General features: G+C 44.1%; 1 protein-coding gene across 3 annotated transcripts in view; it reads right to left on the reverse strand.

Annotated features, from left to right (window-relative positions):
• The window catches only part of VEGFA (vascular endothelial growth factor A), an 81,718-nt gene that overhangs the window by 12,176 nt on the left and 45,004 nt on the right, over window positions 1-24,538 (reverse strand). Inside the window, exons 3-6 of one of the 3 annotated variants that reach the window (XM_085610264.1) lie at window positions 17,390-17,586; window positions 16,433-16,509; window positions 15,569-15,601; window positions 1,032-1,085 (exon numbers count right to left, since the gene is read on the reverse strand). In XM_085610264.1, coding sequence (XP_085466390.1) covers window positions 1,032-1,085; window positions 15,569-15,601; window positions 16,433-16,509; window positions 17,390-17,586 — 361 coding nt within the window. Of the gene's footprint in view, window positions 1-1,013; window positions 1,086-15,568; window positions 15,602-16,432; window positions 16,510-17,389; window positions 17,587-24,538 lie in introns of all 3 variants that reach the window. The other 2 variants (XM_085610263.1, XM_085610265.1) reach the window with 2 other exon arrangements.

The following is a 24,538-nucleotide window of genomic DNA, read 5'->3' on the forward strand; positions in this document are numbered from 1 at the left end:
ATTGATTTAAAGGTGTTGTGGACTCAAAGGCAACTAGCTCAGCATCTGATTAGCCCAGAAGTGAAGGCTACTCATAGATTCTTTAGTAGCATCAAAACAAGCCAGATACGAACCATTGACTGTTAAATTTCGTACAACTGCCTAAAGGATCATACCAGCGGTTTGCAGGCTACTTTCTAACCATGTTTCTATGTTTAACATTTCTAGAATATCAACTATTGCCCAATGTTCGTATCCTACTCTCCTGTGAAGATCTAGAATGGAACACCTCTTGCTGTCTCATGCAATTGTTCTTCGGGAAAACAGCAAGCAAACTTGTTACAAAATCTATAGGGCACAAGTTTCCTTCTAATGCAGGATTTTTTTCAAGCTGCGAGGAAAAAGAGAAAGGTAAGCAGACCATCCCAGCTGGAGACATGCCTTTTTTAACCACGACAGCCCCGCCTCCAACATCTAATGAGATCTTCACACAAAATCCAACCAAAACCAACAACAAATTCAAACAAGACAAAAAGGTACACCATACAAAACAAAAAGAACCCGCCACAAAAAGATTTGCCACAGTGACTTGACACAGACAGAAGCTGTTAAACTAAAGAAGTGTGTGTGTTGTTCCTAATGGAAAACTTTATGCGCTTTTCGCACAAGGAAGTTTGCTCCCTTGAGGAGCAAATTGCCATCGGAAGTATTGCGATTCTGGCAACAGAAGTGACTTTTCCATGGCAACTCAATCAAGTGACTAACCACACCAAAAAAGCAATCAACGCTTTCTTGATATGGATAGCCTCGATCTCAGATTACATTTACACCTCCACCACCATCACCAAGACAAACAGTGTTTCCACTGCTATCAGCTGCCGATTTGCACAACCACTTATACAATCTTGATAGTAAGGCTGCACGTCCAATGTCGGCACGTGGGACAATTGTCCATGTGTGTCTGATTGGACCAGCAGAAAGGAGGGGGTAGGTTCAAAGTCGCAACGGGACTGGGGTACACGATACAAACGTACAAGCAGTGTGGTTTGTACCGGCTTTTCTTGCGCTTTCTTTTTTGACCCTTTCCCTTTCCTCGCTTTGACTTTCTGGAAGAAAAAAAAGAAGAGAGCAAGAGACAGAGCAAGAATTGCAAAAGAAAAAAAAAATGTCAGCGTGTATTGGCCAAGACTACTAGAGGCAAAACCAAAGAGGTATAGCGGCAGAAGAATCTTGGAGGTGCCCTAATGAGAACCTAATTTTCCCAGATCTTGACTTGTAGTGGGCAAAATGATCAGCTGAAAACTGGGTACAGTAGAATCTGCATCTTTTTTCGTCCGCCTGGAGAGCAAAATTTGTTTCTATAAAACTGCTCTCCAAGAGAAATAAAATTAAGAATTAATTCCTTGCCCAATCACAAAAAACGCGTACTTTCTCCCTGGCCAGCAGGGCAATCCAAGGAAGCGTCAGCTTCCCACTGTTATTCTGACTGGCTTTCCAATAGAAAGCCAGAACTCTGTAAACACAAAGATATGTTCTGATTGGGTGGAATGCACCAATCAGAACTGTTACTACAGGCATATTTTTTTTTGTATTTCTGGTTGGCAGCCTGTCAACCAGTCAGAACCAGTCTCGTTACAATTCTGATTCGCAGCTGAGCACCCAAAAAAAAAGGATTACTTTATGACCATAAACATGGGTTGCCCATGACAGGGTGTACAGACTAGCTATCTTGCAGCGGCCTTTGGCCCACAGTTTTTAATGACTGTGGATTATGGAAAAGGCAAATTCACCTGCGGGTTGTTATTTTTTTCTATCTGCAGCATGCAGGAGCCATTGTCCACTACTGATCTTTACTATATAGAATATATCCCATCCTCAAATTTCAGCTTGCAACTGAAAGATGGGCCTGAGGTTTTAACAGAAGGTAAGTGCCCAAATGGCAAATCAGGCTGTTCATTCTCAATGAGTTGCAGCGCCGCAGGTAAACCTACTGTTGTATCTAGCTAGGTCCTTGAACTCACACAGTACATCTGAGCCAGGACTATCAGAAAACAAACTCCTTTTCTTATTTTTAAAAACAGCGTTCTTTTATGAAAAGTTACAGCTGAACGGCCCTGGGTGTAATTACTCCTAGGGTCACATTGGTACTGTATTAAACTACTGAGGCAGCTCCTCTATTTGATTTATTGCCACGGTCTTTTTCTAACTACTTACACTCCTGGTATCCCTTCTTAACTAGGTTATCATCCTGAGGTCTCTCCTCAACTATTAAACTGTTGCTCACTCTACCTCTGTATCAAACTCCTGAAGTAATTTCTTAACCACATTCTACCCCTACGGTTTCTCCTCTACTGAATTTATCCCAGAGGTGTTTACTCTTAAGGACTCAAAACTACTACATATTCGCTCAATGCTGTTCCACTACTCAGGTCTGATCTTAACTAGGACGTATGGCAGGGATCACTTCTTAACCACACATACTCTAGGGGCCACTTTTCTATTTCATTAAACTCCGGAGGGTCATGTGTGCTGTTGAGTCCACTGTATGTAATTCTATTGGCAGTGTTTTATTGATTTACACTACCTTGGTCCATCTTTTACTGTCTTAAACTCCTGAGGGCACTCGTCCACTGTATAATTTCACAGAGACACTCCTCCACTATATAATATTCTCTCAATGTCAGTCCTCGATTGTGCTATACTTTTGAAATCACTCATCTAGTGCACCACACTCCTCGGGTATCTGTCCCGCTTGAGCCTCTTTTCAAACTCTATAGAATAAAGTCTTCAAAGCTCACTCCAGTGGAAGGATGATGCTTAGCTCGCGCCACCTTTGTTTCTCTCCAGGTCAACTTCATTGTTTTGGAAAGGGGCTCTAGAGCAAGACACTACTTCAGACGTGGCACCAAAAACTGAATTTGTATGTACTACTGCCGTAGAAGAACCATAAACTACTCCTCACTATAGCTTACAGAGGCTTGACTTTCACAACTATCTACATTTCAAGGCCGGCTTTAAATATTCTGAGAATTTTAAGTCAGACATAATGCAGGGAAAGGGGCAGGATTAACAATCATCTATAAATCTGAAGACAGGCCAGTATCGTAAAAAAATACCTACACCAATGCCACATATTGGTTCTAAAGTAACTGCAAGATTAGAACACAAAGACAAGTGTTTCCTTTAATTGGCCTACCTCATTAAGAAAAATATCAAACCTTACTGAAACATTAAAAAATATGGTAATTTCTTGTAAAAATGAATTTGGTTCATAAATGTATCCAAAATACACTGATCATATCAGTTAACGTGCCAAGCACATAGATAGTTTACACATTCATTATGCAGACTGCTGAAATAAGTTAAAAAAAAAAAAATAGGTTCGCCATCGTAGCTCTGCACAAACCCTTTGTCCATATAGTTATACACGAGTATTGGGTCAGAAAAAGATCTACATTTTCTGTGCAGTAAACAGCTATGTGTGGACTTGGCAGTACAAGTAAGCAGCAACAGGTGATAATTTCAAATACAATCTATGGATGACATTATTTAAGCTGCCATGAGACAAAGCTGGGCATAGCTACCACCATAAAGCCCTTCTTTTTTCCTCCAGAGAGCCCCATAGGGGAGCACGGTGTGTTTACCAAATGTATATTCATACGCAGTGCATGAAGCACTGTAGGTGAGGTTCATTTGAGGGTGATAGATCCTTGAACATGCGCATCTTACTAAGTAGACTACACGCATCGTTCTTTAACCGCAAGGCCTAAAAGCTACTTAACACTAATCTGTTCAGTGTTCATGCAGGCCTATTAAACAGATATTCAACTAGTGTGACAAGCAGTCTAATGCTGTCAACTAAATAGTACCCATCTCCATTGCTGTCAAAAGAATAAAGGGCCGGATTACGATCTTGGTGGATATCCTGTTCGCCAAATTACAGTTCCATTATACCCTATGGAACTTGTAATACAGCAGATGGGATATCCGCCACGTTTGTGATGGAGTATCCTATCCACCAAACTCATAATCAGGCCCTAAGACTCCTGAATACAGCGTTTGAAATAGGTTTATACGATCCGCAACCCTGCAGCTTAGTGCGATAAGGGAGATGGGATTGACCTACTTGTAACATTACACAACGTCCTTTTGACGTTTTTAGGTCTCGCCTAGGCAGCGCGCATGCGTTGCTCTAGGAGGGCCTTTAGCCATCGGTCTTCACTTTTGAAGCACTGCACTCGTGCTTGTGGCGGCATCCACCTTGCGGGAGCGAGCAGCGGCGCGGCCATGTTAATTACAAACATATGGCCGCTGCTCGCTCCCGCAAGGTGGATGCCGCCACAAGCACGAGTGCAGTGCTTCAAAAGTGAAGACCGCCGATCATGATCAGGGCCGTGCTGGTCTTTCAGCGCTTGTTCTCTGTTTTTCTGCCTCCTCATGTACTCTTCATGCCTCATCTCTTTTTTCACTCTCTCCCTTTTGTTCTTTATAAGATTTTCCCCCTTCCACATCCCCTTCGTTCTTATTTGCTATTCTGCTTTTCTAATTCATCTGCTTTCATCTCTCTCCTTTTCTCGTTCTTTCGCTGCCCTCCCTCCTTTGTAACTCCCCTTGCCTTCATGCGCAGACTTCCCTGCCCTTCACGTTTCGTTTTTTTTTTTAATGAAAAATTCCACCAGTCCAAATTTGGACGTCTCCTCGTTTGTGTTTGGAAGCTGCACGTGCTGCCAAAATCTCCTTAAATAGAGTAGAGTCTCCCATAGAATGTCCTGGCTTCTGACTTTATCTTTGTTTCTGCGATTTCTTGCCATGTTTTCGGACTGGAATCCAAAATGTTAACATTTTAGCCACATTTCTCTTTTTAGGTCTCCCGTTCAAAAAGAAGAGTTGTTTTAGGCGATGGATTGATACACCTGCTGCGTTTAAACATCATCTCTCTCTCCTGAAATATAAATATATATATATATATATATATATATATATATATATATCTCACATTTTCCACCAATGCTGCCGAACTCGTTGCCTCGTTTGGAGCTTATAAGTGTTTAGTTATCCAGCACAATATCCTTGGTGCAACAACATTAACTGCTGCATGGCGAGACACTTATAAGCTCCTCAAGGGCGAGACCTATTGGCTATGCCAATGCTTGTTCATTGAGGGTGTACATCTTAGTAAGAGCACAGACACGTGTGCTTGTGAGAACCACTTGCATGCAGAGCCGTATGAGGTTTTGTTTAAACTAATAGAGATAAGAGTTCAACTAAACAGCTCCATAAACATCTTGTAACTCTCTGAAGTCAACGCAGCAGGAGGAGGCAAGCAAAGCTGGGACATCTATACACAGTATGCAGTTTCGGCCAATCGCACTGCGAGTATAAAAGCAGAAGCAGAAATTGGCCAACTTCTAGTGTACTCTCATTAATCCGTAAGCACGGACACTCGTGGAAAGAAAGCACACACCGTATAACCAATATTAGAGGAAGCCCATCCCAGATGGCAATGCTTCAGTGCCCAGTACCTTCACTGATAAAACCATCGCTTACTGACATGTTTTAACGCTAACCCACACCTCCTTAACTTAACATTTATCCCATCACTACTCCTAATATTAACTCAGTATTTCTCCTTCAGGGGATTTCCAGTGAAAACCACGAGCAATGAACAGTTTCACTCATGTGCGGGATCTCGGAACACACATTTCCAAAACATACAGATTTACATTTTTCTTCCAGAAAAGCTAATTTGTATAAAATAAAACAGCTATTTCCGCACACTTTCTTTAAAAAAATTATGACGAAAAAGAGTCAAATTTACAAACTAACAAGAAAAAAAAAAACTCAGACCTTTTTTAAACGCAAGGGCAGTGTAGCTAATTAGGCTGCAGAACAAAAGGGTAAAAAAAATGGACACTTCTTCCAGTCCACTAGCATCCCATCATGCCCTTTTCCGTGGCAGTTACTTTAGATATTTTCCCTGCTCCTTTTTTCAGGATCCTGGAACGCAGAGCTCTACCTTTTTTTGACTTTTTTCCTGAGAAAATACCTTTCGAAAAACGTCTTACTTTGCTTCATTCATTGCCTCTTCAGTAAGAAAGTGTTGTTGTTTTTAACTTTTTCTGACTGAAAACATTGTTTTCCCTCATTCATTGCCTGTTTAGTAAGAAAAATGTTTTTTTTGTTTTTGTTTTTTAACTTTTTCAGACGGATAACATTTTCTTTTTTCCTCAAAAGTGCCCTCACCTTTTGACTCGGACACATCCTGTGGCAGAAAGATAGCAAAAATAGACCCTCACTGTTTTTGTATTCTTTGTCTTCCAGACACCCTTCTTCCAAGTGAGTATGAATTCTGTCGCAAGATGTCAAGAAGAAGTCTGAAGGACAGAAAAAAAATCTGGCTACGTGGCAAGGATGAATACCGAAGATACCAGGAATCGCTGTCTGGAAGGTTCAGTGAGCCTGGAGAACTGGCGCATTGCATTCTACCTTAGCTCAGATTACCATTTCGTTTTTAAAGAACCCTAGGTCTCCTGAATAAAACCCTCTATTTCTCAAGGCTAATCCTATCCCTAATTCAGTAACTGCCTCAGTGGCAAGAAAAAGCCATGCCACTGCACCACTGTCGACATTACCTCCACAAAAGGACAGCAAGCGTCTGGATTCTGTGGGACACAAAATGTGTGGCACAGTGGTTACCTTAATGAAAGCAGCAAGTGTGACTGTTCTGCCTGGGAGATGTGACGGGTCTCTCTCTAACTCCCTACAGAGAATTGCTGACGAACTACCAAGAGACAGAAGAGAGGACTTTAATGAGATCATCTCAGAGTAAATGATGGTCGCTTAGTAGATAATCAGTGCTGCAGCAGACTCATCCGATCTGGCTGCACACACACATCACCACAGCTTGATCATGAAGTGTCCTCGTGGTTATGGCTACTGCTCTATAGCCCAAAGTGCTACAACGCATTCTCAACCTTCCTTTCTCGGGTAACTCCCTGTGGATCCCACGGTGACGAACAGGTGAACAAGATGAAGACAGAAATGGAGACTTTGAAGACTGTTGGGTTAGAGACGAGGAAGGATTACACTAAAAATCATTATACATATCAAGACCATTGATATTCCAATCGGGCTCAAACCCTTCAGTGGCCTTTGTAGCAACTCTAGCAGAGGAGCAGTACCAAGCATGCTGTCACAGAAGAGGAAAAGAAGGTCACCATCTCTCTGGGGCTATAGGGAAATCTCCAGCAAGAAAGCAGTCACTCCCTCTTCACCCTCCATTTGTCACTGCATTACGGGGGTGGGGGAAGTATCATCAAACATCTGTAAGAGTAGCTAAAGATTTTTTCAGGCAGGTGGGTGCTGAATTATGCGCAAATTGGCTACAATCTCAAATTCACGGCCCTTCCACCTGCAGTCGTCCTACGAGTTCGAATCACTTACATCTTGTAGCGGGAAAAAATATAATAATAAATAAATCAAGCACTGGAGAAAATCCTATCTTCCCATAAAGAAAATGGAATGTATTCTCATTACTTTCTGGCTGAAAACGAGAGATGGAGGGTTTATTTCAGACCCATTCTCTGCCAAAGTTTAGCTAACAAATGGAGTTAAAGAAAAGAGAAAATTCAGGATGCTAACCCTCCACCACTTTTAGGAGACTGAATGCGTGGTGTAGACTCCCATGAGGCCTATTCTCGCTTCTAAATTGCGGTAACTCATCAGTTGTAGCAAAAGTCATTTTTAATAAAAGGTACATCAGTTTGGGCTAACGCAGCCCCAAGTACTTTCATGAAGTGCATGGCAGTGGAGGCAGCACATCTGCGAATGGTAATCTTTGTCAACCACGACCCAGACTATTGGCTTTTTAAAGTGTCCTCTCAACAATTTAGACATATTTCAGTCGGATGGTGGACAGTCTTCAGTGCTTAGGTTTACAAGTCAATCATACCAATGTCAGTCCTGACTTCAGTTCAATCCATTTGTTTTCTGGGGACTGTGTTGGACATCCAAAGTATAACAGTGGAATAACTGACTTTTCTATCCACCTGAAATGTCTGAATCTTCAGAGGCTAAAACATCTGACAACCATGCAAGTTCAACGGCCTTGTGCATATTCCTGGTGCCTGCCTTCACATGAGACCTCTACAACAATGCCACAAGGACCAGTGGTCCCAATTCTTGTAAAACTGGGAAGATATGGTAAATTTCACTCCAGCAGCTATCCAATTATTCCCATAGTGGTATAATCCAGTCAGTCTCTTAAAGGGAGTTACTTTCCACCATGATGTTCTCAACCAGGTGATACTAAATAATTACTCTCCGACAGGTTAGGTATGCGCATGGATCATCTCCAGACTCAAGGCACGTGGTCCCAAAGAGAAATGGCCTACCAAATCTGCCCCCTGGAACTCAGAGCAGTTCACCTTGCTCTTAAGTCTTTTCTATTGGCTTTAGGTCCAACTCCATTCTTGTTCAAATGGACAACAAAACAACAAGGTATTAATTAAACAAGCAGAGAGAAATTGGATTGCGAGTTCTCTCAACGGATGCCCAAACAATGTTGAAGTGGCTGCCAGCCAGGAATCTCCAAATCACAGTAGTTAATCTGCCTGGGGAGCAAAATGCAGAAGTGGATGCTCTCATCAGAATCTGTTAGGAGAACCACTAATGGGTCATAAACAACAAGGTCTTAGAATAGGTCTTCTGCAAATAGGGTTTCCCACAAATAGAGCTCTTCAAAAATGCTGTAAACAAAAAATACCCCGACTTCGCCTCCAGGTTCTACCAACCAGGTTTGAAGGAAAATGCCCTGCTGATCGACGTGTCAGGAAATTATTTTACACATTCCCTTTAAATTCCCTAATACGGACAGTCTCGGTCAAACTGACTTAGTCCAAACCAATGATGATCCTCTGCACACTAGAGTGCCCAATAGAGTGGTGGTACACAGATGCTACTCACCTCTCAGCTAAATCAAGCAGGAGGCTGCCATGCAGACTGGGTATTCTTCACAAATTCAAGAGTCATGATCTGCATTTCAGTATTCCATCACTGAACTTGCAACTTGGATCCTGAACTTATTCTGTACGGTCACTTGGTCCTTTCACAAGATTGCATGAACATTCAAGAGAAGTAAAACGCCCCTCCACCAGATCATCGTACACCTTTAAATGGAAGAGGGTCTACATTCAGTGCACTGAGAGGAACACTGACCCAACATGGTGCGAAGAAGAGAATTGCCTTGCCGACTAAATCAAAGTTGCATTTTTTCAGAATCCTTGTAGTTAAGAACTCACTTGAGCATATTTAATAGCTCTCCCCCTGTCAAAGAGTCCTACCACCCCCCCGGGAACTTTATGTGGTTCTCTCAAAATTCATGGGTTCTCCATTGAACCAATTCACACGACTGTTCTTAAACATATATCATGGAAAACAGCTTTATGCTTACTGCCCCATCTAGCAGCAAACAGGTTTCAGGCCCTATGGGCCCATGAATCTTATACAGTATTCCTTAAGAATAAAAAGGCCATGCAGACGCATCAGAGATTCCTTTCTAAAGTAGTCTTTCTTATCCAACCTAATCAGTAGGCCTGGACGAAACTTGCGGAGCTTAATTCCACAGAACTCCGTGAAGTTGCAAAAACTTGCGGAGCTTAATTCCACAGAACTCCGTGAAGTTGCACAAAAAAAAAAAAAGCCTCAACAAAATTCGGCGGAATCCCATGAGCATGCAGAAATAGGCATGTTGAACTGTGATTTAGTGCTGGGCGCTCGTTCTGTACGGACAAAATCAGTGCAAGCGGCACTGTGCCAGAGGGTGCAGCTGATTTTGCTGCCGCTCGAGTAGATTTTATATTTGACTTTCAGCTTTCGGTCCGCGGACGGTTGCGACCACCCGTTTAGGAGAAATCTCACCGGGTTCCCTCCCAGCATCTGAAAATCATAATAGGGCATACTGCAACTACTGCTTTGCTGAGGAACATTCTTTTTGTGGAAATGCTGCTATGCAGCCACCTGGAAGTCGGGCCATGCCTTCACTAGACACAACTGTCTAAAATTAAGCACTGGAGCAGACACTTAAAAGTAGGCCTGGGCGGTAAATTCTGTTCCACTCGCGGAATTTGGGTAATTTCGCGTTCCGCGCAGAACGCGGAATTGCCCAAAATTCTGCGTTCCGCGGCTTCGCGGAATTTTTGGCTTGTTTGCGTTTTCAAAATGGGTGTTCGCGAGATATTTCCCCCCAAGCACGCAAACAACGTTCGCGAACAGGAAAAAGCAGCGCGAACAAGCAATTCCGCGTGTTCGCGGAATTTCTGTATGCTCGCGGAGATTTTTTCCCATTTCGCGGAGCTTTGCGTAGCGCTACTACGCAAATTCCGCCCACCCCTACTTAAAAGGGTCAAGCCTCCCTTAGAAATCTGTTTGGGTAGACAAGCATTTTTTGTCTCTTCTCTACCACCACTCTTTAAGGGCTGAGCTTGTTATTCTATACATTAATTTTGATCAATGCCAGTCTACTAAAGGAGAACGAAAAGTTACTTGCTTGTTATCCTAGTTTTCCTTTGGTGGAATTTCCATTGAAATCATAGGTAACCCTCCTTATCAGGCACACGAGTAGACATTGAAGGCCTGCGTGGCAGGAGCACAGGTCTCTCCACAAAAAAAATAGAGCAAATGCCAATGGAGAGTATTATGGGATACTACTGGAGTGTGCTTCCTTGAAGAGGTACTGTCAGTTTCATCTTCAGGCTACATCCTAATTATCTACAGTACTCTGTTTTTTTATTTCTCCTCTAAAAAAAAGATTGGTGAAATGTTTTTTTTTCTTGTCACTTTTATCAATCTAGTGACTAATTGGATTTATAACTGCTAAAATTGGCCAATATAGGTTGCATTATGTTATAACATTCTGTCTTATTTATTACAATTTTTTTTACTAATAGGCTGTTTTGGAAGTATAAATATTTATATTTTTGAAATGTGCTCCAGGGCCCTGCACATGGGTGGGGCTGTTAAGTGCTTATGATTGCAGGGGTGATTCTACTGACGCCAAACGAAGGTTATAGTAAGTAACTTTTCCCTCACCTTTGACACATGCCTAGCCCTAACAATATCCATAACCCTAACTGAAAACAGCGTTTCAATCAAATTACTGGTCAATTGTGGTAAGTGTATCTAGAGCACGGTCTCTATATTTCTTCAGAACTGTGAATAAGGCTTCGTAGCATGCAAGTACATGAATAGTGACCATTCGCACTTGAAATGAATGCACCGGATTAACTTCGTGTTCTACTTCTGAATAGTATCACTTCAGTTTTTTACTTAACATTTTTTCTTTTTTACTTCTTCAGCACTTATGTTTTCCCCTTTTTCTTTCCCACAATTTTTTTAAAAAAAATATTTGTTTGTGGTAATCTTGTTTTCTTTCCTACCCCCCCCCCCCCCCCTTTCCATCCTTTTTAGGTCTCGGCTGAGACAGCACATGTGCTGTTGGTTGCAAGATGTTTTGTTACTTACAGGGTAGGTTTAGAAGCAACCCACTGCTTACCATTGGTTGACTTAATTGCCACTCATATGCTTGCTTTTCATACGTTGGTGCATGTGGCATTCAGTTACACTTCTTGTGTTTGTCCCTCCCCTGGAACGTGGCCAAAGTATTTGTGTTCTTCCACTACTCCCTTAATTTATTACTACTTTGTTCTTTTCTTTAAGCGTTCAATTAGAGTGCATGTCTTTTTTCAGCAGACTCCCTCCTGTACTCTTCCACTGTATTGCTTTGTGCCGTCACCCCTCAGCCCTCCATGTTGATTTGCCCTCTGTGTTACTTTGTACGCCCTGAATCTGTTTTGGTTCACCCCCACTCTACAAGTTGCATCAGTCTCCATGTTACCACGCCACCCAACCCCCGGCCTGCCGTGTTGCTTGACCCCTCCACACGCCCTCCCTGTGTTGCATCATGGATGCTGTGCAGCATTGATAAAAACATTGGCAAAGCCAATAGATCCCAAAGACGAGACCCATTGGCTTTTGCAAAACCTTTCACTTTTTTTACTCTGTTCCCGGTCTTCTTTGAGATTTTGGGGTTATTTGTCCCTCCCATTTTTTGCTTGCATGGATTGCGGTCCTCCTCCTTTTACCTCTTTTTTCTCTGATCCTTTCCTATCCTATTATTTTGGATTATTTTTGAGAAATAAAACTTTAGAAGTAATAGATTAGGAAGTAAAAGAAATCGAATTGTTGAGGCAATACCAAAAATATGCCAGTTGCAGTACTCCGGATTTGGCAGTGTGTAGGATGTCATGATCATAGTGGCCGACTCACGTACAGTACTCTTTTAGATCATAACTAAATAAAAAGATATTTCCGTTTGACACATATAACAAACTGCCTATATTTAAGCCCCCTAGAGGGTGCCCGTCGAGCATTGCAGCGCCAGCTCGACGAGTAGCAAAGGCCCTATGATGAAGGATGACACTCATTAGAGTGTGCGAGGGCTCTACTTCCAAGAAGGAACCACCCCTCTGGTTCTACGAACAACCTGATCTGTTAAAACGCCTTAGATATTTTATACCCCCTTTTCCCTCTGCCAAAGGAACTGCATACCAATCAAATTACCAGTATCTGTTTGGAGCATGTATGCTGGATCTTAATGCGCTCTCAGCCCCCTTTTGTTGTAATAGATTTTTAATATAACCACTGATTTTATATTCGAGTTATATTTAGACTTATTAAGCTTCAGTTATACACTGTTTCTACCATATTCATTGATGTTAAAATGCCCAAATTGTTTTAAAGGTACTAAGACCTCTGTAGCTTGAAACCCACAGGCAGTGCATAGAGGCATTCCCCACCAATCCGTGCCAGATGATGTGATTTACAGCAGCACTCAGTTTATAAAAGTGTATAGGTGTTTTGACTGTTATCTCCCAAAAAAATACATATTTTATTACAGTAACATCAACAGTACATGTTAAGATCCACACGATAAAAGGGATTTTTTTTATATATAACATACAAAATTGCTTTGAATATAAATACCAACAAATTCGCTCACTTTGCCACTGGGGTGAGTGATGTATACGAGCTTCGACTGAACTGGCCGCCGGTATCAATAATGAAGGTAGAGTGGCCTCATGTACGATACCTCCACCAAGTAAAGCAGAACCAGAAAACTGCCAACTCTTATGTATAGTAAGAGGTATAATAGATCAATACAAATATTGCGTGCCACTCCTAAAACTACATCAAAGAACACTCCGAACTACTGCAGCCCCTCAGACACTGAAAACTCCCAGGCACTGCGCCCTCCTAACCAGGGATACTCCTGGCCAGGGTCTCTACCACAGAGCCTTCAAGGCGCTGCATCCTCCACACCAAAGTAGAGGCTGTGCGTGGGCGAGCCATGCACCGGACCAACCCCAACAAATACCAAAAGGAGAAGAAATGACGCTGCTTCTCATCTCCCGCCAACTCTTGCACCATCCGAGCAGCTCTCGTCTCTTTTCCCTTGCTCCCTTTCTTGCATTCGACCGGAAGTCCTGCTCAACGTTATTGATGGGTTTTATTCGTGGGCTGTCTGTCGCCCTCTTCTTCCCTTCTTACTCTGCTGCCCTCCCCAGCTGGTGTGCCCTTCTCTCGCTCCCCTTGGCTGGGTCACTCCCTCACTGCGGAAGTGCGCCTGTACTCCTGCCTGACCCATCTAGAATGTCCCCAGTCCTCGCGCGCGCCCAGGCACGTTTGGAGACGTGTGTGCGCGTGGGCGTACAAGGGGCCAGCTACCGACAAAGAGAACATTTCAGGTACCGTCTGTGGGGTGACTGAGAACATCACAGACCACAGTCGTATAGAATATATGCACTACAGATACACGCATACACCACCCAACCCCACAGCACCCTTCTTAGATAGAAGACAATTGGATTGGAGAGGCACTTTAAATTGTTAGTTTGGGCAGCCAGAATTGTACTTCATCTAATTACCAAATTTGGGAACATATTTCAGTCTGTGGATTTCAGCTTGCCAGTTCCATCAAGTCATACTAGGAATCTGTCACAGTGTTAACCCCACAAGAGCAGACAGATAATTAATTTACCAACCATACTGATTAATATACCGCAGTAAACCAAATGGACTGTGATTAGCGTAAACTCAGAACAAAACAACATGTGCTTTTCATCCCCGAATCTTGGCTGATTGATGCCTGCGCCCCTTGGTTTTCTCGATGGACTACTGCAAGAAACGAAATGGGTTTATTTCATCTTTGGTAGCCTAGGCTTTACTCTGTTCCACCCGGTCTGCTGGGGATATACTCTTCTGCCCTGGCAGACAATGGGCAGCCAGCCCTATCTAGTAGCTCGCCACCTCTGCTCAATACCCATGTTAAATAAGTAAATTAAAATTGTCCGCCTGCATTGCGATGCATGAGCATGTCACAATGCAAGTGTCATGACTTGCCATTCTACATGGATCACGACGCATGCATTGGAAGCCAACTTGGAGTGCGTTTTCTTTAACAGAAAAGTAGCTGAAAGTTTGCCAGCCACGTGCACCCAGGTGTCTATGCACGTGCACCCCGGTGTCTCGATGCACATGCACCCCGGTGTATCGATGCACATGCACCCCGGTGTATCGATGCACATGCACCCCGGTGTCTCGATGCACATGCACCCCGGTGTCTCGATGCACATGCACCCCGGTGTCTCGATGCACATGCACCCCGGTGTCTCGATGCACGTGCACCTCGGTGTCTCGATGCACGTGCACCTCGGTGTCTCGATGCACGTGCACCTCGGTGTCTCGATGCACGTGCACCTCGGTGTCTCGATGCACGTGCACCGCGGTGTCTCGATGCACGTGCACCCAGGTGTCTCGATGCATGTGTGTGATTTGAAAAAAGCATCAGCAAAGCCAATAGATTAGATTTTTAAAGCCTAGACCGATTGACCTGGTCAACGCTTATTTCTAAATGTCTCTCTCAAAAAGTACCAGCTACAATTACAAATGTCACACACTATCACGAACACTAACCCCCATTGTAAACAATTCTCACTGTTTAAAAGCATGCCTACCGCTGCAAACCCTATCAACCGTGATAACCTACCATCGTGGCACTAACCCGCAACCTAACTGTACCAATATTGCCAAGCAACATGACAAACCTCATCTGCCATCACAGTACCACATGCGCACCAAACAGCGATTGTCAACCATCACATAACCTCAAAAGAACTCTGTAATCTCCTTTAATGTGATGTTAGTGCATTCAGGGACAGATAATCAAATCATGAAGTCATTCCCCATTTCGTGCAATTGGCTCGATGAAACATGCAAATATTGTTTGCTGTCCTGTTTTGGGAACTGCGTATGTCTGAAGTAAATAAGATGTAGGTAGATCAGTTTTAATGGCCAATGGGTTTTGTCAGGACAAGGGAATAAGTATATTTCCAGGCCCTTCGATTAGAAAGAATTTTGGGGGTACATGCTGAGCCCACATTTTCCTATTGTTCATCTCATACTGAACTTTAGCAGCTTCTGTTGTGAAACAGTCGTTAAAAAACAGGTCTAGTAAAAAGTTGGAGTCACTTACTTTTCTTGTATAGGTCTTACTTCGTTCTTTGGTCTGAAAGGAGAGGGACGAGAGTGGGATTAGAGAATACGCGAGGCTTTAGCAGATGTGTCTCACCACCCACTGATTTCCGCTTATACAACAACCTTTTATCACCATTAGATGCATGGTAAATGCCATCACCATAATGCTCACAGGACTGGTCTACTCTTGGGTTTCTCTGACCTCCCTATTCAAATCTTTTAGCTTCAAACATGCCCATCTCCTACTCATTACCAGCTGCAAGAAGGTGCACGAGCCCACGCCCGTAGAGGGTAGATACTAAAATAGGCTTCCTGAAAGTCGGTTTTGGACAGGCGGATCCATGCCAGATTTCTAGCATATCCCCATTTGGATAAATGTAGTTATCTTAAAAATCTGGCATATATCCAGCCCTCCAGGACCGACTTTGGCGAACCCTGCTCTAGAACGATTGAATAATGGGTGAGCCCTGTCCCGGTAAGATCAGAAGTAACACAGGAAGTTCCTCTAACCAGTAACAATGAAACCATCGTCTTGCAAGAGAGGTTGGGACAAAGCCAGAAACAATATTCAGACTGGTAGTAAAAGTGCTATGCAGAGACTAAGCTGGGAGAAACAAAAACAAAAAGTTGTCTATGGTGTTAAAACGGGCACAGAGATAGGCAAAGTAGATTGACTAGGCGGTCTATATTCCTCCACCGAATATCTCTAGGGGCTTTCTCCAGTCTGTCTGTCAGCTCCCTCCTGGTAAAACTCGGTTTCACAATTCTTTATTGGGAGATTAAAACAAAGCAGTGTCTAGGCTAATGAGACCTCATTTCCCCTCATTCAGTCCAAGAGGTGAAGTGGGCGTTCACTACTCACCTGCATTCACAGTGTTTGTGCTGCCGGAAGCTCATATCGACCACCAGCTCACGTTGATGTGGTTTGAGCCTCATTATCTGAAAGGGAAGAAAACATGCACGCACGCTGTAAATAGGAGCAGATGCAGGCACATATGGGTGATATCTGAAGCACACATTCAACAAACAGCCAGCTGCTGCTATATGTGTTTTCATTCTACCCTTAAGTGGTATAGTTACAGAGTCAGTGCTAGTAGTTATTGACTTAATTTTGGACCTAGGTTGCATATTTAATGATTTAACCAAATCAGATTATCGCTCGGAGTTAGCATGAGAGGGCCACTGAAGAGGTGGGGGCCTGGCCTGCCTGATGGCGTAGTGCAAAATGATGCCGGCCCCTAAAGAATCTGGCACAGTGCCGAGACTCCTATGTCTCACAGATCTCATGGGCCACAGGCGCTCACCAGTCCCCCATTAAATCTGCATCCCAAATCGCCAGTTGGCAGAATGAGCTCCCATTAAATAATTGCTGCTTTTTTGTGGGGGATAAACGGGTTACTTTTTTTTTTTTTTAAATACAAATTAAAAAAAGTAATTATGGGCATTAACAACTTTACAACTAATAATCACGTATTTAAGCAACAAGTGGGTAGGAGGTGGAATCAAGGAGATTCCCCTATGGTAAATCGAAGGAAAGTTACGGGCCATGGAGGTGCTGGGGGAAGCGCAATAATGCAAACAAAGGGGGCACGGTACAGCGATACATGTGAAGACAAATTAAAAGTGTGCATTGGACATGTCACTGTCAGTCTTATGTTGACAGCGGACTGGCAAAGCAGGATGGACAGTTTGAGCGCGCAGACCAAATGGGTGTCCGAATGGTCAATAGATTTAGCGGGCCAGTCTTCGGTTCCCCGACTCTCCGCGGTTACCGGAGAGGGTTCGTCTGGGTAAGGTGGGCGGGGCCGCCGTCACTCACCTGCATGGTCACGTTGTATTCGTCCAGCGCCACGCACTCCAGGCCCTCGTCCGTGCAGCAGCCCGCGCACCTCATGAGCGGCACGCAGGACGGCTTGAAGATGTACTCCACCTCCTCGGGGTACTCCTGGTAGATGTCCACCAGCACCTCCCGCACCTGGCAGTAGCTTCGCTGGTACACGTCGAGGAACTTTATAACTGCAGGAGAAAAGAAGAGACGGGCTTGAAAAGGGCGCGGTTCGCACGTCGGTGCTACGCACACTTGGTTCGGGGGTCCTGTCAACATGGGATGAGGTGCAAACATATTATGGCATTCATTGAAAAAGATTCCACACAATTTAAAGAGAATTTGTACAGCGTAAGTCAGAAGTGGCTAGCGTTAGATGAAAAGTAATTTCCCTAGTTTCTGAGGGAAGTTGTCAGAGTAAAAAGATGCAAACATCGCCTTCCTTGGAGCGAGTTGTGTGCGCATGTTTCCACCCGCCTCCCCACATCTGCTTTTGTACGGAGCACTGGGTGGAAACAGATGTCCAGGCAGAGACGATGCTAATATATTTGAGCTAATTTAAAGTCATTGGCGCAAAGCGGCTCTTTTCTGCTTTTAGAGCTGCTGTGAGTGCGTGGCATTCAGCCCAGGTGGGTGGATGCGGATATGGCTCTTAATTACTCAAGTGCCTCCAGAACTTTTATTTAGTTTGCTTCATGTTTTCTGAACACACACATGCAATGCCCAGTGAAGAAAGTGGGACATATACAGAAAAGTGGGCACTTCTCCCGTCATCCTATTGTGTCTTCTGAAAGGCTTTGTCTGGAAACATGGACGTTACTGAAGTATCACAGCATGCCAAATTAATCACTGATCATTGAGCGCGTGGTAACAAAATCCAACTGACCACCTGGGCCTGCTGGCCATTCCTTGTTTTCTAAGCTGGTCACGCAGAGCCATGAATGTGCAAGTGGCAAGCACTTTGGTTATAGAAAAAAAGCCATGCCATCTGAGACTCTTTCAAATCTATCCTACTTATGTCTTGGAAGAAAAGTGTATCACACAAGTAATCCGCGGGTCTGCCGAGCTTAGGACAGCTCTAAGGCACAAGCAGTACAAGCATAAGACTCCTACTCAAACAAATGGGTGGGCGGGGGAGGGAAGAGTCCTTTTAAAGAGGACGAAATCCCATCACCCACTGAGGTGGCATGCATCATCATCTGGGAACTCCTCTTGGTTGCAATTCCTTCCGCGCCAGTCTTTAAAACTTGCCCTTATACCCTCCACCCACGGTTTTGTATTGTCTGGAAGAAAAGTGGCCAACGTGTAGGGTCAAAGAAACTCCACCTCAAACAAAACTCGCGTGCTGGCTGGCAGGCAGCCATGCCCAGGATTCATGCAGCAGTCACACACCCATTTTGATAACTCCGGGAGACTATAATAATCAAGAGAGAAGAGTATTTTCAAGGCGAATGCATTTGATAATGCCTGGTATGGTGGCACATGCACCATGGTGTTGTCCTCACAGCCTCTATGTGGCACGCCCACTCTTGGCAAAAACCCTGTGCACCTTTTGAAAAATGTGGTTCTGGTGTCATGCTGTTTTAGAAACAACTGATGTGGACGATGCTAATATGGTGAACAAATGGATAAGATGGCTCTTGGAGATCCCGCCCATCACATATTTGTGTGCAGGTACGGTATGGGGTTGCATGGAGGGCAGGGATAATAATCTTGCCTTTCAGCGTTTGGAAAGGCTGCAAATAATTTTACAGCGAGTTCCACCTGTGTGTATACCCCAGCCTTCTAATTTAAAAAGATCACTGCTAAACAGAAGCACATATCCACCTCATACCTGCCAACCCTCCAGATTCTGGCAGGTGACTACCAAATTTAAGGCTAGTCTCCCGCTTCCAGATTCCTGTATGCAAAGACCGGATTCCTCGGCCAGCTTCTGGCGGCAGGCACTGGTCTTGTGTGACTTGGAGTATGCACTGCCAGTAACCTGCTCCTGCAGGAAAGTGCACAACATTTTCCATGCTCTCTCTGTATGCCATAGCGATTTCTTTGTGCTCCTGTTAGGTAAGGAAAGAACATCTATTTGCATTTCCGATTTCTTCTCCAGCAACAGTACACTTGCAAGCCCGATACATGCCAATAGACCCGATACAGACGTTCATTGTAATTGCATTTATATAGTGGCAACTACCCCAGACAAGGTGTCGAAGCACTTTTTGGCCAGTAGCATGCTACTCCGGAACCCAGAAAGGATTAGTGGTAAATTAGTATAGGTAAATATAAAATTCATTTGAGCGGTGGACATGTGAGTCTGTTATCTGGGTTGAAAAGGATATTGGAGGCATAGAAGAGGGAGGGGTTTGCATTTATATAGAGCATGGTACCCCTTATGAGGCATCAAAACGCTTGAGAGTGATACATTCTCCCGATTATTTAAAAAAAATCTCCCATTTTCCTTTTCCAAAATGTTCGCATGTATGCCACTTGTGTGCTATGGTAGCTCGGGATGGAAAGAATGGCTTGTAGTACTCTGTGCAGCAATGACTCAGCTAAAGTAGCTGCGCCTCTGACCTCAGAGACAACTGGCATGCACATTGTCCTTTTTGGGCTTCTTGGTTTCTTGATGGCACCTTCTATGTGGTCATCCTTCACTCTACAACTGGAGCAAGGACAAGCCCCACCAACAAGATTGCCTCATGTTTTCCAACAATGAACTCCAGAGTGGGGCAGAGTGTGTTCTATAACTTCGGCCAGAGTGGATTGATGACTTATAAATGTGCCGATGGGCAGCTGGAAGAGGGAGATGCGGAGGTGGGGCTGCAGAGAAGTGAAAACGGGTTAGAACAGACGCTTGCAGAGGTAGATGGCGAGTTAACCAGCGTAAAGCAGGATTTTACAGAGGTGGAGAATGGATTGACAAACTAAATTTACAGATGGTGAACAATAGGTTACAGAGGTGGGGTGGGGTTTATAGCGGTGTGGTTGCGGTTTACTGAGTTAGGATGGTAGTTGGCAGAGGCGGACCAGTGGTTAACAGAGTTGAAGAGACAGTTTATTGAAGTGACTCCAGCATCAGACATAAAATTGTGATGGATCATTATAGTAACAGGTCTGTGACAAACCCATTCAGCGCCCTGAGCATCAAACATGTAAACTGACACATGCGCTCCACTACAACCAACAGTGTCTGGCATGACATGAGAGAAAGCGAGAGACCAGGTGTAAAAGAGGGCAGAAGACGAAAGAAAGTGACAGTAGGGAGAGCAAAAGCAACAGTATGGCAGCACAGCTACTGCCTTATGAGCCCACTATATTAGCAGCACGTACAACATGTACGGTACTACAGGCAAAACAGCATGCTAGAACGCTAAGTGTGTATATAGAGTGCATATGTAGAGGCGCAGACTGTAACATGCTATTTATAGCCTTGGTTGAGCGCGGGAAGGGGATATTACTCCCGAGGGGCGAAGCCTCAAGTGGTCAGGATACCTCTCTCCTCAAAATTAACACGCAAGCAGTTACACTTGTTCAGCAAGGCAGTATCATACTGAAGATGCCTCGTGACTATGAAGAACGTGTTTTTTTGTTCACAATGTAAAGCAACTGGAACAAGCAATCTGTAACTGGTAACGTTTTTCGCATTAATTTTCTTGTACTGTGCTTATAAATTGCAATTTGACTTTTGCGCTCTATTAATGTGTGAATGTGCATTTATTAGTACAGCAGTTCTAAGTAACATTTTTGGGGTACACTTATTTTCACTGCTATGTCATTTGCAGGCAGCAGACACATAGTACGTACAGATAAATGAACAGCACTCCTGTTAGAGCTCCATAGTGGCTTGAATGACCCCAATTCCAGTGTATCATAGCAAAATTTCCGATATAAAGTTTTTGCTAATTGTCGCAGCAGGAGGTTAAGGAAGGTTTCATAAAAGGGAATTGGTTTGTCAGCATTCCAATGGAGGAACTACAAGAGTGACTGATTTGAATATACTCCCGATAACAAAATGGTTACTTACCAGTAGGAGTAGTTTTGCAGCTTGAGGAATTTTCTGCATTCACATGCTGTGCATTATTCCGCCATCTAGTGGTTGGGTGCAGAATTCTAGTAGGTTTTTTTTTGGGTCGCTGGCGACCACCATTTAGTGCCAGGTATGTCCCGTGTGTGACGTCAGACGGATTTTTAACTGCAGCTTGGAAGTAGCCACCAGCGGGCTGGTTATGAACAGAAGGATCCAAGGTCCAAACTTTGATACCAATGGCGGACGTGTTTGAACCACGGGAAGGAGAGGCCTTTGTCAAGGGCTAACAATTCCTTGACTGCCATCCGATACGGCCTCCACTCTTCGGTGGTCCAAAGCCTCACGCAATATAGGAGGGGTCTTGATCTTGCTACTTCTCCCACTCTTTAAAGTCAACATCATAAAACAATGGTATTAGAGGAGTGCACGTAAGGACATGCAGTAATGAGCGAACAAACTTGTTTTCACTTGTGGTAAGAGAATCTAGATTGGCGAATCCCCAAATTTCAGCGCCGTGCATGGCAGCTTATTGGGCCTTTAGTTTGTATTATCCGATTGCCCGGAGTAAGGCTTCCAAAGTTGTTCCCTGGAACCTCCTATAAATCGCCGAGATCCGAAGTACCTTTCCACCCCCCCTTGAAGTGGGGCTATAACCAAAATAAGTACCATAACTTTATAATGCTCCTGCTTTGTATATCCAAGTTAGGCACTCTCAAATCAACTAATATATTTTAGGACCTATCTAGGGACCTACCAGTTAATTGCTGCCGGAGACTATAGTTATTATGAATACATCTAACTGCACCGTGGAAATGGCAACAGCATCATACCAGTTGGAGCATGGCATTGCAATACATGATGAAATTCAACCTCTGTGCTTCGCTAGCTCTAGAACAAAGCCACAAAGAAGGGCCCGTATGAAGACTGAGGCTGTGAGTCCAAAATTGTGTAGAAGAGTCCTGGATAAACAATACAAATTGTGTTTTCTTGACATTCTCTCTACATATATTTATGTCGTCTGAGAAGCTGTGATCAGGAAGTGCTGGGAAGAAGGCTTTAAGAGCCTGGAGGGAAGCTTAGATTGCGATAGCTCAGTGGGAGCCCAAAAGCAGTTGCAAGCAGGCTTTGAGAGCCTGTAGAATGAAAGCTTGCTTAGACTCTGCTATTGCTCAAAGCTTGCTTAGACTCTGCTATAGCTCAGAGGGAGCTCGGAAACCGTGGCACGGAGGCCTTGCGAGCCTGGAGAAGGGAAGCCGGCTTAGACTCTTCTATAGCTCAGAAGAAGCTCGGAAGTGGTTGCCAGCAAGCTTTGTGAGCCTGGAGAAAGGAAGCTTGCTTAGTCTCTGCAATAGCTCAGAGGGAGCTCGGAAGTGGTTGTCAGCAAGCTTTGTGAGCCTGGAGAAAGGAAGCTTGCTTAGACTCTGCAATAGCTCAGAGGGAGCTCGGAAGCGGTTGTCAGCAAGCTTTGTGAGCCTGGAGAAAGGAAGCTTGCTTAGTCTCTGCAATAGCTCAGAGGGAGCTCGGAAGTGGTTGTCAGCAAGCTTTGTGAGCCTGGAGAAAGGAAGCTTGCTTAGACTCTGCTGTAGCTCAGAGAGAGCTCAGAGGAAATCGGTTGCAAGCAAACTTTGTGAGACTGGAGAAGGAAAGCTTAGAGACTGCTATAGCTCAAAGGGTGCTTGGAAGAGATTACAAACGGGCTTTGCGAGCCCAAGACATGGATGCTCAAATTCTGATATCGACCCTAGAGAACTATCAAACATTTACAAACCAACAGCCTTTGGTGCTTTAACGATGGAAGCTTACCGAAAATGGCCCTGAAGCTTCTGCCATAGAAGAGAGGAGGAGACGGAATAGGAGCTCAGACACTGCTAAAGACTCTACGGGGCTCGAAGTGCTAGTAAGCAGGCTTTGCTCACTCACAGGATGGAAGCTCAGACTCCACAGTGGACCCTTCAACGCTCAGACGTGCTTACAAGCAGGCGTTGAGGGCCTGTGGATGGGCAGTTTAATCTCCGATTTAGACCTCGTGGGGTACGGAAGTGCTTGCAAGCCGGTTTTGTTAGCCTGTGAAAAGTTAGCACAGACTCCGCTATAGACTCATAGGATCTCCCATCCGTTCAGCTCACGTACACACTCGAGAGTCCTTAGTCTGGCCTGTAGAGCACAGGTTACATGTTGGCAGCTCTGAGTAAATGTCAACAACATTTTGAGGATTTGAGAAGACAACCGATAATGTGACTGCTGGGTGAGCTCCTAGGCACTTCTTGATGCCAGCAGCGCTCACTTGCTGGAAGCAGCAGTATGATGAGGAAGGGCTTCTGTCTAAACGGAGTGATGCAATGGGCGCCATGTAGGCTGGTTGGGCTTTAGTGCTTCCAAAAGGAGCATGTTTCACTCACCTCCTGTTTTTGGCTGTTTGGTGTATCAGTCCACCTCCTGTGGAGTGCTCGCATTGCAAAACATGAGGGAACATTTTAGATTTCAAAAGTATGTTGAATCCGCCATATTTTTGTTTTTGTTTTACACGCTTTGGATTGAGAAAGCAATCCTTTTTTCTTTTCTCTGTAGCAGGTTTTTAAAATGTATTTAGGACTCACAATTTGCCTGTTAGAACACTTTATATGCTGTATAAGCAAGCATTGGTCAAGCCAATATGTTGTCAGTGCTTGGTGTAAAGGGACTGTGTGCCTCATGTAGTCGTAGATACTGCTGTAAAAGAGAAGCCAGTAGCACAGGTTGGTTCAGGAGCTGCTACTCAAGACGGACATATTCAGAGGTCGAAGTGAGCAGGGGAATGAGTTCCCAAGCTTTATTAATTTGATCTAAACAGTTCCTAATCTTTTTGTTAAAAAACCATGGTTGAGTTGCCGCATGTTGAAAGGGGAGAAAAGGGTCTCCTCTACTGCAAAGGGGGAGAAGGGAGAGGCAGCTGAAGAAGAAACAAGTCTTCTCTCGAAGGTCCCAGTTCATGAAAGAAAAGTAAATGTGTGCAATTGATTAATCAGCAAATTCGAAGGCTGCTTGGGAGCCGGCACAGTCTTTCATTGAGAGAATCTGGATTTTGTAGTTTTTATGGAAACCTTATGAAAAGATCTGCCTTACTTATAGTCAGCATATTACTA

Source organism: Triturus cristatus, chromosome 6 (assembly GCF_964204655.1).
Source record: "Triturus cristatus chromosome 6, aTriCri1.1, whole genome shotgun sequence".
In the NCBI taxonomy this organism is placed as follows: domain Eukaryota; kingdom Metazoa; phylum Chordata; class Amphibia; order Caudata; family Salamandridae; genus Triturus; species Triturus cristatus.